Source organism: Micromys minutus (assembly GCF_963924665.1).
Source record: "Micromys minutus genome assembly, chromosome: 1".
NCBI classification, from domain to species: Eukaryota; Metazoa; Chordata; class Mammalia; order Rodentia; family Muridae; genus Micromys; species Micromys minutus.
The window spans coordinates 190,303,764-190,325,947 of NC_137969.1; the positions used below are offsets into that span (position 1 = coordinate 190,303,764).

The 22,184-nt window shown below is 39.6% G+C and overlaps 1 protein-coding gene across 1 annotated transcript in view; it reads right to left on the reverse strand.

The window, feature by feature from the left end:
* The window catches only part of STXBP6 (syntaxin binding protein 6), a 231,522-nt gene that overhangs the window by 151,466 nt on the left and 57,872 nt on the right, over window positions 1-22,184 (reverse strand). Inside the window, exon 2 of the mRNA XM_080933394.1 lies at window positions 12,011-12,199. Within this exon, the coding sequence (XP_080789520.1) occupies window positions 12,011-12,164 (154 nt within the window). The 5' untranslated portion in view covers window positions 12,165-12,199. The remainder of the gene's footprint in view (window positions 1-12,010; window positions 12,200-22,184) is intronic.

A 22,184-nucleotide genomic window follows, 5' to 3' on the forward strand; every position in this document is an offset into this window, starting at 1 on the left:
CAAATTGATTAGTGTCCACAGGTCAGGAATTGTTATTACAAAAAGCAAGACCTCTGAGAACTCTGATCAGGAATCTGGAACTTTCACTTCATTTTATTTAATTTCACTATAAATCATTCAAAAGCTTCAAACATATTCATCAGTTAAAAGCTAGGCTATCTCCAACTTCTGACTACTATAAATAGAAAAGAAAAGAAACTGGATAAGGAAGTATCTCTGTAATGGGATATGGAGTCCTTTGAGTATAGCTTGGGGTAGATCTATTTCCAGCTTCCTGAGGAACTGCCACACTTATTTCCACAATAGTAGTACAAGTTTACACTTCTTCTAGCAATGGATGAATTCCCCACCTCCACCCTTTCCCCACATCTTTACTGTATTGAGCTGTCATTTATTAATCTTGGCCATTCTGACTGAGATAGGAGGACATTTTAAAATAGTTTTTATTTGCACTTCCTTTATGGCTAAGGATATTGAACATTTTACTGAGTGTTTCTTAGCCCAATTATTTTTGTTGCATCTTTTAAGAACTCTCTGCTGATTCTGTAGTCAATTTTGAAATAGGGTAATTTGTTTTTTTGATGTTCAGTTTTCAGTGCATTTACACAATACAATATTAACCAGCTGTTAAGAGAAATGAAACTAGAAAGTTTGAAGATAAATAAATGGAGCAAGAAAAAAATCATCCTGAGTGAGGAAGCCTAGACCTAGGAAAGACAAATGAGTATCTTTTCCTGTTTATGAATGCTCTAGGTATATATGCATGTGTGCTTTTATGTTTTAGATATGTTTCTATTGATTGAATAACCACAGAAGGAAAGCTAGTACCAGGGTGGAATTATGGGATCTACCAAAGAAAAGGAATGGCAAACTAGAATAAGATGATTAAATAGGGAGGACTGGAATATAGTGTAAAGGAAGGAATATGGGGAGGGAAAGTTAACATGAAAGGCCCTTTGAAGAACCATATAGAAACCTACTATCATAGAGGCTTCCTAATATATTACATACATATATAATATATCACACACATATCATATATCTACATCATATATATACACATATATATTTGAATTATATATTCCTAACCCCATGACTTACACAAGCTATTGTGAAGGCTAGTATTTAATCTTCATAACCTGACAGCAGGACCCTTACTTACTTATCTAATTGAACATGGAGAAGAACTAGTGCCCACCTAGAAACTTCTTCGCTATTGGCTACCAGTCATGGTCCTGGAAGATACACAGCGGCCCTGATTATCTGCCCGAGATCACAGCAGTCAACATTCTAGCATGAGGTGGTGCTTCATGGCTTTCGACCATTAACTCAGGAGCTATGGGTCACTCATTGATGGTTTCTAGGGGAGAGAAAGTCAGATTTATGGAATGTGGCTCCTGGTGGGTCTCCCCATTCTCCAGCAAATGACCTAGAAGTCATTCTAGTTCATAACTAGAAGTATGTGTACAGCACCCATAGGAAGTTGATGAGTTATTAAATTAAAGAGACAGAAATAAAATGACACCGGGCTGTTCCGTTCAAAGTACTTCCCCCATGCACTTTCTGGGTCTCCATGTTGAGAAGGAACTGGCAGAAGCCAGCACTGCACAGCTGCCTTTTACAGATGACTCATATCCTCACAACCATTAAATCTCAGCAGACACAGATGCCTCTCTGACCCACAGCTGACCGAGAGTGTGAGCTGCTGCCTACTCTTGTCATGGTGTGAGCAGGAGCTGTGGAGATACATCCCGATGCTCACTTTAGCCACTCCTGTCAGCCTCACCTTAAACTCATTTCTTTCTCATCTCATCTGCTATAGCCAGAGGGAAAAATCAGGTTGGCAAGAGGTGGAATATAAACTGCTGATATTTTTTTTCTTTTGCTTAACTGCAGAGAATCTGTGTTGCTAGGTTAGCTATGTAAGCTCTGTGAACCTTGTTCTTGGAGTTACCTTTGGGAATGACTATGGGTTCTTTGTAGACATAAAAATTTACTGTTGTGGAGGAAAAAACCCTTTTATCTTGGCTACTTTGCAGGTTCAGGTGTTATATCTGACAAAATGTCAAAGTAAATTATTAATTATATGCACTGGCCTAAAGTGAGAAGTAGAAGCATTTTGGTTGAAGTTTATTATTTCTCTAATACCTCATCTAACAAAGCCAATAGAAAATGACTAACGATTTCACAATCAAGCTAACCAAACATCAAAGCTCCTCTTTCGAAACACGGTCAGGCTGCAGTCTAAACACCTTCTTGTCTTTTTCTGCAAATACCCTCAATCACAGATGGCAGTATACTTAGACATACCCTCACATATGTGTTGAAATCAAATTGCAGCATAATCCTTACAGTTTCAATCATCTTATGTATATCAAAGGAGACTTGTAGGGGGACGATATTAAATAGCATGAGTATTGTTCACTGATTGTCAAATACACAAAAATGAATGTAGTATTGTACTTTAAAGGAATTTTGGGTGACTTAATTTTTAAAAACTTACAGGTATGAGAGTTTTGTCTACATATGTATATGTATGTATATATATGTATATATATATAAGTATATATATATATATATATATATATATATATATATACATATATATGTACACACACTATGTGCAAGCAATGCCTGTGGTTGTCAGAAGAGATCACCAGGTCACCCTAGAACTGGATCTGTGAGCTACCAAGAAGGTGTTGGGAACTTCTGTAAGAACAGCTAGAGCGCTTACTTCTGAGCATCACTTCAGACCCCAGAATTAGGTTTTGAAATCAATTAATTTTGGTCCAGGGCAAACATAAATAGGGACTAAGGTCTCAGAAATACTTTCATACCACCCTCAAGTACAGCAGGCATTTCCTATTAGTCATCCACAGTTCCCAGTTTATTCCTTTATAAACAATGCATGCAAACCAGGCCTGCTGGGTCACAATTGCACTTGGGGAATAAAGCAAATGGATTTTAAGTTTGAGGTCAGTATAAGATAAATAATGAGGCTTAGCAACCAAAACAAAACAAACCAAAACTTGTAATGTCAAAATCATTATTTCTCATTATAGAAATTGAAGAAAAAGTCCAGCCATAAATAAATGGATCTATGTCAGGCAAGACAGCATTAAAGTTATCTTCATAAAAAATATGCAAAATAAAATTCCTGTTCTCATTGCTAAATAAGAGGGAAAGTTATATCTAGACTATTACAGTGAAGAAATATTAAAAAGTGAGAAAGTTTAAAAAACAATGTCAGGACTTGTACGTATTTCACATTTGGATTCACCTCCCCCCTTTTGTCCAGTGATATATTACTTGCTTTAAGTACACTCACGTGCACATAGGTATGCACGTTTCATATAGTACATGTACATGAGTGTATGCATGCAGAAGTGTGCAGCAGATAAATGCTCTAGCCTTCATAAATCCATTGACTATAAGAAGAATTCTGATCAGATGTCAGAACTGTGCAGATGCTGCTTAGGAAGGCCGTTCTCAGCTTCCAATGTTTCCTTTATGAAAATAGAAATTTGGATCTTAAGGACTAATGGACAGGTATAGGCTTGGCATGGCAAACCTATTTCCCAGCACTCATGGGCTTCACAGAGCAGTATGGTTTGTTAAGCAGATATGAACATTACATGCAGTCTAACATAAAGTCCACAACTTCAACCACATGGGTCTGCATATGGCAGATAAAAAATAACTTGTCTTGAGAAGGTGGGTGGAAGTGACAGAAGTTACATCATCATAGAAGCTACAACTAAAAGTGGAAATGCAGTCCCTATTCTGATCTCCATAGCCCTCCCGAAGAAAATGTAGACTAAAATTACTCCCCCATTTGGGGGAAGATCTGGTGTAGTAAGCACCCACTGAGTGACCATTCATTGTTCTTAATACAAACACTGCAGAGCAAAACTCATGTCCTTCAAAATTCTGACAACAGCTCCCTACTGTGGGTCACAATGGAAGCATTTATAAATTGCTCATTTTAGATGACTCTAAAAGTCTGAAGACAAAAGATACTTCCCTATTGTCTCCTTGGTGACTGGGCCATTGGGTGGAATCAAATCTTCTGCTCAGCAATTTCATGAATATGAAGGAACTAAGAGAGACACCAGCAGCATCTCATTGTAACAGCAACTTCTATTGAGTCAAAGGAAGCCTAAGCTACTCTGATCCATCTTAAACCCCAGAGTTAGCCCTGAGCTCAAGCGTTGTATTATAGAAGCCAGAGAGACAAAGCAGGAGTGGGAGAAGTCCCTGCTGCTAAAGCCCACCCCTATGAGAGGCTTACATCTGGTGATCAGAATAGAACCAAGGAACCCCAGCAGCACAGTGCTGAATGTCAGTGTGGATTTGGTTGGGAGCACACTTGTCCTCAGAGAACAGTAGCCAACTGGTAGGCTGAGCTCTATGGTCCAGGAAAACCTGCCAAGTGCACTGTGCTTCTGGTCATTTGTAGTTTCTTCTGGAAAACTTTGCGTAAGTTTTAGCATGACTAATTAGGACAAAATGTTAATCAATCATAGTCTCTCTCCTACACACACACCCCACACACACACCACACACACACACCACACCTCCCCACACCTATGTACCACACACACACACCACACACACATACCACACACACCACACATACCACACACACCACATACACACACACAAACCACACACACCACACACACCACATACATACACCACACACACACACACCACATACACCATATACACACACACACACCACACATATACCACACACACACAATGCACTCCACACACACCACACACCATACACACACACACAAAGCACATACACCACACACACCAAACACACACACACAAACACACACACACACAAACACACACACACACACACACACACACACACACACACACACACACAGCAACAGGAAAGAGTTGCAGAAACATAAACAAGAACCTGAGCTGGCTTTTAAAAGCTGAGCCGCAGGCATCTGTGTCAGCCTCTCCCACTTCTGCTGTTTGGTTAACAGTGCACTTGACTGACCCCAGAGAATGTTTTGTTCCATTTTGTTTTAATTTTTCTTTTGATGTAGTGAAGATAGGTGAGGGAAAATAGCATCTCACATTTCAGAGACAGGAACGTGATGGACTAAGCTGGTTCTTACTCCCTACATACACAGCAATACATAGACACCCATGAGGTGATATCCATAAGGTTTCAACCCAAAGCCCTGTGACAGAACTGTGGCGCATACCATGTCAACTAATGGTGGACGTTGGGGAGGGAGGTTGGAAATAATTATGGATTAACGAGGTTAAAGAGAAGCTGACTTAGAAAGCAAGGATCAGAAGGGCTGAGACGGCTGTTGGGTGGATCCCAGGAAGGAGTGGCAGTGATGCTGAAGCAGGGAGGCTCAGAGGAACTGGAGAGAGACCAGATCTGATCTACCATGTGAGAGTACGTCACATGATGCAAGTACTCATGTCTGTCACATGTATAGACTTTAAAACCCCACAGATAAATTAGCATTACCCGACATAAACCTGACACTGCTCAGGTTGAATAGCATCTGTTTCAGAGACACATGCAGTGCCCATCCATCTTTCAAACCATCCTCGAGTACAGAAAACACACACTCCCATTTCAGAGATCAGAACACTGAGTCTCCTTGTGTCAAACACAAAGCTTTGATGAAGACAGGAATCAATATTTTAACAGACACCAATTGAATGCCTAAGTTGGTGCTCCACAATATAGGGGTAAAAATGGAAGGATAAGAGAGTTCACACCTCTGCCACAATGTACTGATAGATCCCAGAGGATGATGTGTTAACCCCACAACAAAGCACACTATCCTCTAAAAGCACAAACTTAGAACCCCCTCCCAACAAAGAACCATGTGAATGATGGTTCTTGGACATGACAACAGTCCCTCCTTAGGCAGCTGCTGTTAAGATACCAGCCACTCCTTGCCTTTCTAGCCACAATCCAGAGGGAAGTCTGCCTTAGGGCCCCCTAGCCACTTTCCACCTTTGCAATTAGTGAAAACTAATCAAAACCAACACAAGCGAGTGAGTCAGCTGTGAAGCGGCTCCTGGAAACAGGGGGCTGGGTGGTGGGAGAGTGCACAGATGGCGTTTCCTTCTCAAATGAAATGCTTTGGCATCAGCCTCTGTCAAGAGTTTTCCCTTATTTCCATCTGCTTTGGGTCCTGGAACACACACAGGAGAGAATGGAAAAAGAAAACTCGGCTGGCGTGCTAAACCACTAGAAAAGCTAAAGTGTCTGCCAGTACTTCCTCTAGGCCTCCAGAGACCAGATCATCCAGCCCAAAGAATGTCTTCATGTTGTGTTGAAAGAATTGGAGAGCCCTGTTCTTCAGACCTAGCCCTGTGTTGGAGAAAAATATTTGAAAGTGTGTATACTTTGGAGCAGAGAGTCATGCTTGCGTGTGGTCTCAGCACTGTGTTCTCTAGCTGCTCAACTGTATGTGGTGCACTTATCTACTTAGTCCGGGCGGGGTCATCTGGAGAGCAGAAATAACAGAAGCTGGTGTCGATTAACTGAGATGGTAGATATTAACTTCTTGGTTGTCTATTGCTGGGCTCTTATGTTCAGAGGGGCTTTAGAAAAGATAATGATATTACTATTAATTTTTACAAGAAATTACTTTGAATCCTAAGAACATCTAAGAACACTTCTATTAGACAAATGAACAAACCAAGTTTGTACATAGCCAGGACACAATGAGGAGACACCGCATTTCTCTGGGGGTTTGGTTTCTAGCGCTCAAATATGTCTACTGATAGCACTTTTAAATGTGTTTGGGATTAACAGCTTGGCTCACAAATCTTACCATCCAGCCAAAGCCGAAAGCATAACCTATACGAAACAAGGCAAGGCCAAGAAATACTCATCAGCTGCTTGAGACAGTAAAGAAAGATGTTAGATTCTGGAATTCTCACACCGCCCTTATATGTGCCAGAAGAAAGCAGAACACAGTCAATAATAAGACTAGTGTCAAACCACCCACGTTCAAAACCAGGCACTGCTACTCATGGCAATGATCCTAAACAAGCTAAGTCATGTCTGTCTTCAGTCTTCACCTAAGAAACAAAGAGCTATGTCATAGCATTATTGTGAGGGGAGAATGGGTGAACACGGACACAAATGGAAACAGTTACAATTATTTTAAACAAACATTTCATTGTTACAAAGAGAAAAAAAATATCAATAATCATTACAGAAAAAAACAACCCTGCTGCTTTATAAAACTAAGAAGACTACAAGAAATGTCACAGAAATAAGATACAAGGGCAACTTCCTTTTGTACTTCATTGCTCTCCAAAGTTACTTAACTTTATGGCTGAATTTAGATACCGAATCTTCATAATAGAGGCACACCTGGACAAGTCTACACCTGTGTAACGGTCTATTAATCAATGCCTTCAACACGAACAGGAATAAATGGCATATGAAAAAGGAACACTTCTCCATCACCTGTAAACGGAGAAGAATCCACCCTTTCAAATCCTGCCTGAGCTAAGTTAGACATATGAGAGTACTTTAGCACCAGCCTAGATTTTATTTTTTTAATGAAAGCACATAAAACTGTAGAACTTCAACAAGAAACAAAAAAGAAGGGAGCTAAAAAGAACTCTTTAAGATATAATTCAATATCCCAAATAAATCATTTGTCCATAATCTATGACCCTCAAATAGTAAAATGTTTTAAACTTAGTTGTGACTCCCATGCATTTAATTCTTGGAAAATGCAGATGTTCTTCCCCAAGCTTCCTGGTAAAGTTAGTGCTAGTATATCCTGGAAGAGACCAGAGTTAGGGCTCCTTGAAAGGTTCTGGGGTTACTCCAAGGAACACTAGTTAACAGCTTCTGAGATACAAGGCAGGATCACTGGTTTCCATCCTCCTAATCCACAGCCTTCAGTGGAACACATCTGCATAAATTACTTCATCAGAGTGTATTCAGAAGTTTTTTCAATAAGGCAATTTTGGTCTTTCTACAAATCTGTAATAAATTAAGAAGAACTAAGGTTTTCTGTCTTAACAAGATATGTAAAAGAATGTGCTAATCACAAAAATTGGTTTCCATGTGTTTCTCCTGTGGGGGCATAGCAGCAGCCAGGGAAAGAATATATCCATTTATGAATATGGAAGCTAATAACAAATATTATACATACTGAATTAAAATAGGATTAGGTAAACAGGTTGTAAAAATAAAATTACAGAATTTCAGCAAAAAACTGAACTGGAAGAACAAAGCAATTTTAATTTAGCATGTTTCAGCTTTAATTTATAAAGTCAAATTTTCATGTGCAGATAAGCTGAATCTTTATCCTTTGAATGTATTAATAGTTCCAATCAAACAAATAACAAGTCATACATCCAAACAGTCGCCTCCAATAAGCACTCAAAATATAACTTCACCTAGCAATGAGGAAATTAGAAGAACATGTCAGTTCTAGCTTTGAAGAACCTAGTGATGTTTTTCGAAACATGTCTGTCCATGTGACTGCATGAGTTGGTAGTTGTTTTCTTTTAAATATTGGATAAATTTTACTGCACAGATATAAAATACTTTGTTTATTCACTCAATGTAGGTGGAGACTTTAATTATCTCTGGTTTTTATTGTTAGAAATAAAATATACGACCTCTCATGTTTGAGGTATTTTACGAAGAGTGAGGTATTTACTGTGTACATGGCTATAGTCTGATTGGCTCATTTTGTAAGATTGTCATATGAGCACTTTTGTTTGTTTGTTTGTATTCCCATGTATTTTTTTTTAAGGCAAGTTTTCTCTGTGTAGCACTGGCTGATCTGGAGGTCATTCTGTAGACCAGGCTTGCCTCCAACTCAGAGACACATCTGTCTCTGCCTGTCAAGTGCTAAAATTCAAGGTGTGCCACCATGTCCAGCTTATGTTCACACATTTATCAATCTTAAAAAAAAATTTTTTTTAAAGTTGACCAAAGTCTCCAGTGAGGAACTGTAAAATTTAATCTCCTTGTGAATAGATTGGAATGCCTACCCTATTCCTTCCAAAATAACAGCTAAAAAAAAAATCCAAACTAGATCCTCTTATTTCCTCCTCTTTGGTATACATTGAAAATACTTCCTTATGATATATAACCTCTCTGAAAATAGCTTTATAGTAACAAACCTCTCCTTCTCAGATTATAAATTATGTATGACACTGAGAAAAAAAAATCACATAAACACTAGTTAAGATACTATATAAATATACCAATGCCTAGATGCATATTTTGCAAGCTTCTTATTTTTTAACCTGCATTATAATGCTTCATAATGTTTAAAGAATTGTTAAAAAATACTGCAAACCTTGTCCTAATGTATATAAATTTGCCTGTTATAAGTGAATAGCTAGTCTTCATCTACCAAGCTCCCAGAAAGGATAGGCAATTTACACCAAGAACAGAAAGAGGTCTGTCATCCTTGCTTTCACTTCAAAACCTCCCACTTGTGGTCTCTACAAGGAACTTGTCCCTAACAGTCCAGAGGAAATGGGAAAAAAACAGAGACAGTTTACATTGCTAATAAGACTACCATTCCTCTCCCTGAATGCTGCCTACCCACAACCCACTTCAAAACAGGACTAATTCTTTCAGACCTGCATATTTGCAGTTTTCTTTTTGCCTCCTTCATAGTTTATAATTATGTAGATCTTTTAAAGCAATTAATATCCACAGTAACCCAGCTAACTTGCATATTCGTTTTCTTTTAAGTATATCCTCAGCACCTAAGACACTTGGCACATAAAAGATAAAAAATATTGATTTAACTTGTTAGTTAAAACATTAGGTTATCAGAACTAACAAACCTCTAAACTGCACATAATCAAAAAATAGAGGTAGCTGTTACTTTGTTTTTATAAGAAAAAAGCACAATGCAATAAATGTGTGTGTCAAAGCTACCTGGTCCTTTTTGGCCCTGTTTTTTTTTTTTTTTTTTTTTTTTTTTTTTTTTTTTTTATTGTCTACTATCCTGTCAGATCTACTTTACGTACTCTCACACAATTAAAAGAAAAGTGATGAAGAAGACTTCCAGAACAACAGATTTTTCTCTATTAGAATGCCAAGTGGGAAAGAAAAATAAAAACAACTCTTGTCACTTCTGACCCACAGGCCTTGGTAATTGACAGGAATGCAGCAGCTGAAAGTCCCAGGTCATTATCTCCAACTCCATGAGAGAAGGTTATGCTGCTTCCTTTAGATAGGCTGTTAGAATCCCCATTCCTACTCTCAGATCCTTTATGATTACAAACAGGCAGATAATAATATACATGGAAATGCCAGAGAAAATCATTGTTCTTTGTTTACAGGCCAAATTCAACTGCCTTCTGGACCATGCACTTTTTTTTTCACTTATGTTTCTGTAAGAAATCTCAGAGCAGTGAAGAGAACCAAGCTTTGAAAAGGTTAGCATATCATATCTCTGCGCTCAGGAAAACACAAAAACAAGATTATTGGTACAAATTTTGTACATTGTTGACAAAACAAAAAAGTCCAAATTTTACAACATGAGAATTTTTTTTAAGACATTGATCTTATAAATAAAATCCTGCGCTAACATCGAGAAAGGCTTCTTCTTTGCTGGGGCCTGTGATTAACAGTACTGTCTACTCTTCTACAAGGCCTGTATTCACCTCCAACACCCATCGGGAGGCTCAGAGAGATCAATAACACAAGAAGATCTGCTTCCCCCTCTTCACCGCCACCATTACACATACATTTCCCTCTTCACCACCACTATTACACATACATCTCCCTCTTCACCACCACCATTACACATACATGTACATACGCATATGCAGGAAAAAACTGACACACACATGAAAAATGAAGAGGAAGGATTAACACAGAGAGAGACAAAAACAAACAAACGTAGTCACTTCTGAGTTAGCCATTCTTTGGTCAGTGTTTAACTAAAGAAACACAAGCTTCCTCCAACCATACCCAAATTTGGTCAAACTAATCCAAATTTAGGAAGGAAGGAGTAGTTTTTTTTTTTTTTTTTTTTTTACCCCCAGGTTGATTCCCCATCTTCTAAGTAAAAAAGACTTCTCTTCTAACAATTATGAAGCATGCTTACCAAAGTGCTATGCTCTCATTTCATTCCAACCTAAGAGAGTGCTTTAAATTCAAATCTGATGAAGTTATTGATAGCTTGAAATTAATTCTGACTAATCCTTAATTTTGTTGAAAAGCTAAAAACAGGTTTTAAAATTAAAGTTTTATTTCCAGTCCACAACTCAAAAAGATTTTGTAAAAGATGAATTGTGGTAAGCTTGGTTTACCCATTTCTATTATGAGAAATAATACATGAGAAATATTACAAATGCTCTTAGTATTTAGCTTAGCATCACACAGAAACTCCTAAAAATTTTATCTGGATTTTATCTCAAAGAAAAAAAAAAAACTTGGTTTGTATCCACAGTAAACCCCACAGATCTCTAATCACAAACAGAGAGAAAAATGATGATGATCTAACACAGTTCCAAACTTTAAAAAACAGATAGTTGTTCTTCCCAAGGCTGTGGCTGTCAGGTAAAGCAGTGGTTTGTGAATGGAATCATCTCTTATTTGTCTCAAGAAAAAACGATTACTAAGTGTTGGTAGCAGTCTATCAAAAAAGAAAATATGTAAATGAAATATTATTTTTTAAAAGTGAAGCTCAGTCTGCTAGTAGTGACAATTATCCAAATACCAAGAAGAGTTCTAAAACAAAACTCCCATAGGACAGACACTCCCTCTGAACGAAAGAACAAATAAGGAAATGCCTGCCAGACTATGCAAAAACTCTTCAGGGATTGGAAAACTGAACTTCAGCATCTTTCCAGCACAAAGACATCTTATCAACAGGGAGAAGACACAGTAAACGAGAATGAGGGGCTGGGAACAGAGAAAGGGGTGAAAGAGGAGACTGTGCAAATGAACTTGATCCTCCACATGCCTTAGAATTTAACCATCTTAAGAAAAATTCATTACCTGACAGGCAGATATAAGTTAAATATTCGCCTTGACCCCCAGTTGCCAAGAAAGGAATCTTTTTCTTTGTCCTTCTCTTGACTTGGACAGCTCCCAGCATTCTCTCATCAAGAGGTGCAAAAATTTCCTTGCTGATGGCAGACTTGGCACTCATTGTAGAGCCGCCCGGGAGGGCACGCAGGGAGTTTTCTGAAGAAAAAGAAAAGGAAAGTTGGAACTGACAATAGCATAGGGCTTGTGGGAAATGAGCATCGAGTGTTTCCAGGTGCTGTGCTGTTCAGTTTGCAGGTTAATATCTGAGTTACAGAAACCTTAACAGCAAGCTCTTCCTGATGACTGTAGAGACGCAGGGGGAAATGGATTATATCTTTACTACCCAAAATGTCCAACACAAGGTGATGTGAGTAGCAAGCAATGGGCTCTAGGGGGGTTTGCTAATGTCAACTTCAGCTGTGCCTTCCACTAACCAGCAACAGTGCCCAATCTCTTCCTCCTTTGCCAGGAACAATTCACACCTGCAGTTGAGAAGTCTTTCCACTGTCTAAAACCCCTTAAATCAAGTTCTCTATGCCTCTTCCAAATCTCCTTAAACCTCAAGGTAAATACACTTTCCTGTGTTGATAGTGCAAATAATTATGTCACCTTCTACATAATGGCCACTTAAGAAGAGGAAGACCATTAATTTTAATACTGCTCATCCCCATTCATCAGCTAAGCAGCCCTTGCTTGTTGGTCTCCTGCAGTGCACTATTGTCCACCGCTCTGCTGCACAGATTTCACCATCTGGACACTTGCCAAATCTTCCACATTTCCCTTCAGCTCCAGTGGACATGGAATTTTAAATTCATGTCTGACTAGTGCCAATGTTTTGGAAGTTGTTTTACTCAGGGTTTCTATTCTTGCACAAAATATCATGACCAAGAAGCAAGTTGGGGAGGAAAGGGTTTATTCAGCTTACACTTCCATATTGATGTTCATTACCAGAAGAAATCAGGACTGGAACCCAAGCAGGTCAGGAAGCAGGAGCTGATGCAGAGGCCATGGAGGGATGTCACTTACTGGCTTGCTTCCCCTGGCTTACTCAGCTTGCTTTCTTATAGAACCCAGGTCTACCAGTCCAGAAATGGCATCACCCACAATGGGCTGCCCCCCCCCCCATCAATAGTTGAGAAAATGCCTTACAGTTGGATCTCATGGAGGCATTTCCTCAACTGAGGTTCCTTTCTCTGTCATAACTCCAGATTGTGTTAAGTTGACACAAAACCAGCCAGTACAATTGACCCCTTGTTAACTTGACACAAAAACAAATCAATATTAAGCTTCAACCCTTACTTTCTTGTTCATCCCCAAGATCTAGATAACCTTAAGAGTCCCACAACCTTTACCAATTCTTACATTTTAAAATTGAAATACCTTTAAAATATTCAGTCACTTTTAAAAATCCAGGTCTTTTTACAATTCAAAGTCTCTAAACTGTGGGCTCTGCTTCTTCCTTGAAGAGGGAAAGAGAACAGGGCACAATCACAGTCAAAGCAAAATCAATCTCTAACCATCCGGTGTCTGGGAATCCACTTACAAACTTCTGGGCTCCTCTAAGAGCTTGAGTCAATTCTCCAGCTCTGCCCTTTATAACACACACTTTGTCTTCTAGGCTCCAGCTTCCTGTTCTCCACTGCTGCTGCTGTTCTTGGTGGTCATCTCATGGTACTGGCATCTCCAAAACACTACTATCAATCCTGGGGCACTAATTGCCACTGAGCATGCACCTTCACCAATGGCCTTCCATGGCCTCTCACAGTGCTGAGCCTCAGCTGCTCTCCATGACCCCTTCATTCCTTCAAGACCAGTACCACCTGGGTGACTCTTATGCATTACCAAGTCCAGTCACAGCATAAGGTACAACCTTGGCTATCTCTGGAACACATCCTCTTTGTGTTCTCCAAAAACAGTTCCCAGAAGATTTCACCTTAGTGATGCTGGTCTCTTCTTAACCATCACTAATTTCTTAGCTCTAGCTCACCAGCATCAATATCCCAGTAATGCAAAGGTTTTGCTTTAGTAGTTCTGGTTTCTTGTTAGTCATAGCTGCTTCTTCAGCCCCAGCTAACCAAAATCACAGAATCTTTACAAACAAAACAGCAACAGCCCTGATCAAAGAGTCTTTAAACTTCTCTCTGAAATTTCACAAGCCAGGCCTCCATCTTCTGCACTGTTCTCAACATTATCTTCCAAACTCCTACTAAACATCCCACAGAGCTCTTAATATGCCAATGGCTCTTCTAGTTCAAAGTTCCAAAGTCCTTCCACAGTCCTTCCCAAAATATGGTCAGGTTTTCACAGTAATACCCCACTATGCTGGTACCAATCTGTTTTAGTCAGGGTTTCTATTCCTGCACAAAATACCATGACCACGAAGCAAATTGGGGAGGAAGGGGTTTATTCAGTTTATACTTCCATATCGATGTTCATCACCAGAGGAAATCAGAATTGGAACTCAAGCAGGTCAGGAAGCAGGAGCTGATGCAGAGGCCATGGAGGGATGTCACTTACTGGCTTGTTTCCCATGGTTTGCTCAGCTTGCTTTCTTATAGAACCCAGGTCTACCAGTCCAGAAATGGCACCACCCACAATGGGCTGGGCCCTTCCCTCTGTAATGCCTTACAGCTGGACCTCATGGAGGCATTTTCTCAACTGAGGTTCCTTTCTCAGTGATTAATTCCAGCTTGTGTCAGGCTGACACAAAACCAGCCTGTACAAAAGTGCTACCCAGCAGTTCCAGCATTATGCCACTGTGGTCAACTGCTAGCGATTGACCAACGATGAAAGAAATGAAGCAGTCTGTCCCGCCTACCCGAATACACAAACTAATGTAGTCACAGCTCTGACACTGTACTCAGTTTCCCAAAGTTATATTTCCCACGTGATCTTAGTTCTGCTTCTGTTTTCCATGTTCAAGATTAATCTAAAAATAAGTCCAGCACCAGAGGATTAGGCAAACCTACTATATCCCAACCATTGTAGTCACAAATAACCTGTGATTAAGTACTAACCAATATTTATTCAGACAACTTAAAAATTCACAATTAGGCTCAGGGAGAAAGCTCATGAAAGCACAAGAAGCCCTGTATGGTAGCCAGAAGAAGAAAAAAGAGTCTAGCTGTGGTGGCCTGCATTTGTAAACCTGGTGCGTGAGATGTAAACCCCATGTGGTGAGATGAGGTAGGTGTGCTCCTCAAGCTCCCTGGCCTGCCAGCCTATTCTACTATTCTACTCTGTGAGTACCAGACCTGAAAAATAAGGGTACAGAGCCTAAGAAAAGACATCCAAAGTTGATCTCCAGCCTCCATACTTTCTCACACACAGGAAAACATGCATACATGTACACATATGAACATCACGTGTACCAAGCAGAACTGAAGGTGCAAAGAATGCCATTGCCCTCCTCTCACGGGTTGTTTAGAGTACTGTGAAGTCCTGCATACAGACTGTCAGCACGGAACATGCCATGACAGTAGCTCAAAGGCTTGGATAGACTACCCTGAAACTGACTGGTTGATAGAGAAGTCCCCACTATGTGCTACTTTGTGTTGGTATTAGAAATTCCACAACAAATTAAGATACAGTCTCTGTCCTACAAGGGTTGATGATAGACACATCACGAGTGTCACTGGTGGTTCAGTGAGTGAAATCACTTCTGATTGTTCAATAGGTTAATCGGTTCAGATAATGTGTTCCAGTGCCTGGCTATGTATTATTAACCTTAAAGGTGGCAGAGTCTTATTAACTCCTATTATGATATGAATAATGAAATATCTTTTGAACTGTAAAAATCGAATGAATGTGCTCATGCATAACAGAAGATAGCTGGAAGAATAATATTCAACTTTCATTAGCAAACTCTCACTTTTTTTCATGTATAGATAGATACACACAAATACAGAGTCTTTTCTATTAAAGTACAAGAATAAGAATGAGGAGTCATGGACCTTTCTCCTTTGAAAATCATGACTGGAAGAATATCATATTCATTCTAAGCTCAAGTGTTATGTTTTGTGTGTATGTGTGTTTGTGTGTGTGTGTGTGTGTGTGTGTGTGTGTGTGTGTGTGTGTTTGTATTGCTTTCCAGAGCTTTCTCATGTACTTGAAGATGTATGCCTTCAGTATCATACTAAGGTATAGTGGATGATATGAAAAAAATCAGAGTGTAAATGGGATACTGTTTTGCTCTCTTAAATTCAGTTGCACATCGGAATTCACTAAATCAGAAGCTTATAAACAGTATTTTAAGCAACTCTCTCATTATCAGGTTGCCATGCAGCCATCTGGCCCCCAAGTTTAAAAGCCATTACCTTATGCAAAACTTAAACCCTGACTGGAAAGTTAGCGATGACTAGAGAAGGGTTCATTTCTTTTGGAGGAGGGATCATTTGCATGGGGATAAAGAATGGATCTGATAAACACATGACGTCAGTTGGAAAATTCTTCCATGTATCTCAATGAGTACTTTTAACCAGTATTTCTCACTGGTAGGAGCTGAAAGAAGCCAGTTAAGACAGATGAAAGTGATAACATTCCAAGTTTTAAAGTACTGCCACTAGAATCGCAATGAGATATTATTGGCTAGTCTCATATATAAACAAGCCTAGAAGAATTTTGGCTTGGGGCGGGGGTTGGGGGGACGACTCTGACATCGAGTATCAAGAATCCATACTTGAGGCTCTCAAGGTTTACAAATGTAAGCCTGAATGAATAAGATACATAAAGTATTTGGAGAGTGTTCTTAAAGGAGACACACACTTCTATAAGGAAAACAAAATAAGGATATAAGAAGTAAAAAAAAAGATTTTAAGAAAAAAAGAAAGCTTTCTCTAGCCTGTCAGGAAAGCATTTGATTGGACAGAGAGGAGAGGTTCCAACCTCTCTTTATATCTGTCATCTCTGAGTCACTATCACAGAGATCCAGGGGCTCACGGGCAAAGGCCTGAGACTTGTTCATCTGTGCATATCTTCAGCTTATTCTGCTGCAGAAAAGGGGTTTGGAGTCATTAGTTTTAGTGCGGACGGTGGCCCCTGTGCTTAATGACTCACTTGTTAAGCAAACTAGCAAAACTGCCACATGAGCAGCAGTCCATGGCAGGTGCTCTGCACAGCAGTAAGGAGTCCCCAAGTGCCTATGGCTCCTCGTGAATGTACAAAGACCTTACACATTCAGTCCTAAATGTAGGTCAGAATAGCTGCTGAATGTATCCTCTCAAGGCTGCAGATAAGAATAATTAGATGTGTATTTTTATAATGGAAAATATTTCCATTTTTATTCAATTCCTTTTGGGCTACAGATTATGGGACAGTATTAAAATAGATTCTCATAGACCCAATATTTAAGTGAAAAACCCTTTCAACCAGAAGCTTGACTCTCAGAGAAATGTACATAATATAATAGACACATGCTTACCTGAGGTTCGTTTAAAAAACAACACATTATGGATACTATAACAATCATGAATTTTCATTGTTTAAATACAGATGAGCTCCAGCCCATGGACCCAGTAGATTATTGCATATTTTTTTAAAATTAGGTCCATTCATATAGGACAGGAATTCAGATCCTTGGAACTGTCATAAGTAAAACTGGCAGCTCCCTTATAACTCCAACCTTAGCAGCTGAAACAGAGGATTCCCAGAGGAAGCTGGTCTATGGGACTAGCCATACCAACGGGCTGAGAGTTCCTGCCTTGTTAAATAAGGTACAAGATAATTCCCTACGTGCAAACCCACCCACGTACACATGCTTCCACACATGTTATACAGCCTGCTCATGCATGCCACATACACATGGAAATGGGAAGAAAATGAAAAAAGACTCATAGATGCTGACTGGGGGAAAACGAGGAAGAAATAAGAAATAATGCAGAGTGAAATTAAGGAGGCTACAGAACAGAAAGTGAGCGTCTTAATGTACAATTGCACTTGTATCCTGTTTGCTGCTTTTGCTCTTGTTTGGTTCCTGCTCTTGTCATTCTCTTGCTCTCTTCCTCTGTTCTGTTTTAAATGGCTTCTCTAAGAAGCCTTGGCTTTCCCAGGTCTTACTCTGTAGACCAGGCTAGCTTTGAACTCATGGGGATCCACCTGCCTCTGCGTACTAAATGCTAGGAATAAATGTATGTGTCATCTGCCTGCCATACTTACACACTTACTATACCCAAAAAAATGTCTAGAATCAAGTTTGCTACTAAGTACATATCATTACTTGAACTCAAAACAAGAAAATAAGGTGGAAAAAAATCTTCCTCCTGTCCCTACCATCACTAAGCTACAATGTTGCCATAACCTTCCTTGATGTCAGCCCTACCCTCCTCCTAAACTGAAATCCATAAATATCCACTTCACTGAGATCTGATGATTAGACCCACTCTCCTTAATTCCGGTCAACAACAAGCCACTGAGAGAGGAGAGTGAATGCCATCACTGATCCCGGGCTGAAAGACTGTCATTAGAGGAGGACACAGTCCTCTGTGGAGCAGCAGTCCCTGCCTGGTCACTGCCTAGGGAGAAGAGCAACAGCCACGTGCCAGCTTACATTTACTCCTGCACCCAAAACCTTTGGACAGGGTAAACACAAGACCACTGACCACCATACAGGACAGCCTCAGCTACAATGAAGCTTTTAAGGAGGGAAGAGGCTTCACTGTTAGACTACTAATTTGTGAGTCTTGGCTTTCTTTTCCCTAACTATATACTCTCCTCTGTAAGAGACATTGTGCATACCGGATTCTCTGTGCCTATGATTCATTCTACTTCTGTTACAGACGTACACTACTTCCATCTCCTCTTTCCTTGTTTCCTTGTGTGCTAAGTCCATCCTTTGTTTAGGTTTGAAATTCAAAAACAAATCCTGCTCTGCCACAGACCTGGTTTACGAGTTTATTTACAATGCCCTTGTATTTCTAATTCACCACGTCTCAACATTAACAAACAGAATGAAAAACCAGTATGTAAAACCAAAATATAATAATACTAATAATGATAATGATAATGATAAAAAACAACAATGTTGTTTTGAGACCATCACCTACAGGAGGAACCATTTGAAGTGGCCAAGCCAATTCCTATCCTGTTCAAATACAGACAAAACCACACAGGGTGGATTCTACACACAGACAAATATCTTAATTATTTTCTAGGTCTAGCATTCTTAATGAACTATTGATTTTTATCTATGTTAAAAAGAAAATACGAAAAGGACAAAGTGCTGGAAATATACATTAAACACACACATGCACACACACACACACACACACACACACACACACACACACACACAAACTTAAAGGGGGAAGAGTTTTTGGCAAGCATAGGATTTACCTTTACAGCTGATACTGACTTGAATCTTAGGTAAATTTTTAAGTTTTCTCAACTAAGCAAACTCAATTTTAAAACAAATAAATTATAACACTAAAAAGCTAAAGCTGTAGAGTGAGTTTTCAGATTTTTAAGTATATTAGATCTCTAAATACTTAAATACAGATGAAACCAATATGTTTTCAACTACTTTTAAATTACTATAAAACATCTTCAAAACAGTCCCTAATTCTGCTATTAGTTTTAAATCAGTACTCCCTTTGAGAATATCTGATTTGGAGAATGTCTGTAAATTATAGTTTAGGTGAGACTTTCAGTGCTTTATGTAGTTGCTATATCATCATTGGTACCTTCTGCCGTGAAATCTTCCATGGGCAGAGGCCCATTTAATGCACACTTAACATAGTGGTTGAAAAGGCAAGTCTCTATAGCTTCCAGTGCCTCCACTCCATGAATGAAACTTAATGTTAGGTTCATTAACACTTTTGAGCTCATCTTCTTGGAATTAACTACGGATGTCAGCTTCACAGTTTGCCCCTGTGTAGTTCAGTGAGAATGCCAATAGAAATGTTGCAGCTCCCGCAAGTACCATTCCGTGTCACTGCCTCGAATTATAACACGAGAGGCACACATCTGAATTCTGCATTCAAGAAGCCTTACAGATTCATTTGTATGTGGGAAGAAGAAACAGTTTTGCAGATGAGCAAAGTAGGTGGCTAAGTAAACGATTGTAGATCCCAGAGCTTCTCAATAGCAAACAGGGATTTGAACCTAGAAAACAATTCCAGAAGAATATCTGCTCCTCTGTACCATCTTATATTGAAGAAAGGAAAGGGAAAAGCAGAGACAGAAATATATTTGAAGTAAGTAAGAACAAACTTCATTACTTCATGACTTTCCTCTGACCGGTTTGCTTTCTGATGGAAAAGATATTGTTGTTTCCCTTGCCCAAAAAAACCAGAAAATCAACGAACTGTGCTACGGTCATCCTTCAGTGCTATGAATTTGTCCTGAATGTGGACATCATGGAGCTTTGTTCACAAACACCATAACATGGTGTCATTAACATAACCTGTTTCCTTCCCACAAGTTAAACTGAGAACTTGGTGCATGCAATAGATGTCCATCTTCAAAAACAGGACTGTCCGAGCAGGCTAAGAATGGAGATGTGTGAGAATTCTACAACCTTATGAAAAAACATTCCAAGAAAGCAAGACTAGAGTGCTGTGACCTGTTTGTTCAAATCACAGACTAATCCTTATGGCGAGTTTTGTGCTCCTCCCAGGTGCAGTGGAAAGGAATAAGTTAGGAGCTGTTTTTATTCATATGCCTCTGTGAAAAAACATTTTTTGCCATGTGCGGCTTGTCCTTGTAATTATGCACTTTACTCAGGCGACTCTTAACCCTCCAAGCATAAATTGTCTGATGCTCTGAATAAAGTTGGCTATTGCTAGAGACTTTAGTCCCTCTCAGTTTTAGGCTCTGCTCTCCCAGGTTCATGCTAACCAACTCGAGTGGCAACAGAGGACAATGTCCCGGGAGCCTCATAGCAAAGCTATCTGCCACCCTCCTTTTGACTCCAACCAGGAGTCAGTTCCCAAGATCTGAAAGGGTTGCCTTGAGGCAGTTTGATGAAGCTTGTAGGTTATTTTACTTGCCAGAAGAGACTTGACTCTGAACGACACTTATTTCAGAGGTTTCTGCTGGTTCTCAAGGGGAACTCTGCTTTGCGCTCCTTTGTTGTGCTATCCAACTCTGGCATTTCAAAGGTACAACTTTGACCCTCTTGGTTGTCATCCCTCACACCTTCTATACCTTCTATTTTCTTCTGTGGGGCTTCAAGCAACTGTAGCTTGCCAGTAGCAATGCCCCAAGCTTCAAAAGCAACTCCACAGGGGTGTTCCATACATTCTGCTTTACTGAGAAGGCTCTCACTCTCAGAAAGTCTTTCACCACCATCAACCACAACTTGACACATTTTTGGTTCCTACCCAGCAACAATTAACACGTAGACTTTCAGACACACTTTGAGAATTCATATGCTTCACATTTTACCAGCAGAATCATCTTGGTGACTATCTATCTCATTCAGTTCTATCTAACTCAGAAGCCGAGTTCCAAAATCATACCTTCAAAGAGAAAGCAAGTCAAACTTTAGACTAGGCACTGCTCTGTGCTTCACGTCAATGTTCTTTTCAACAAAACTGAGAGAAACATGTTACAATGATACAAAATATTACTGTAGCCCCCTGATTGTAGATGAAAAGAACAGGTGCATGCTGGCAGAGTACAGAAAAAGACATAAAGAAAGCAAGATTCCTCACAGTAGGGATGCTTCTCAGACTCTTTCTTTTTCTTGAGCATTGGCACAAAATTAAATCCTGCCTCCATCACCTCAATCCCATAGATTTCTAAACCTTGATTTTAGGCCAACAACTCTTTTCTCTTGAATTTTCACAGTTCATGTTTTTTTTTTTTCTCATTGGTTTTGAGGCCAAAGGTGGAGCATGTCCAAGTGGAACAGGCTGGGGAGTCCAAGAAGCACAGAATAACTTTGGCCTAGTCCCAACCTATAGGTCTCCATGCTGACTTCCATTAGCAGAAGCCCTTCTACAACCTTGCAGCTCCGAGCCACAGTCAGGTGAATACATCCAGAGCAATTCACATGTATGTTATCATCCTGGGAATTAACACTTTGCCACTGGTAGTCTCAACACTCAGAGAAAGATCAGCTGTTGTATGGGCTTCTTGGTGCCTATTCCTGGCAAGCAATAAAACGGGAAATAGGAATCAGTCAAGCCCAATGCTTGTCTTT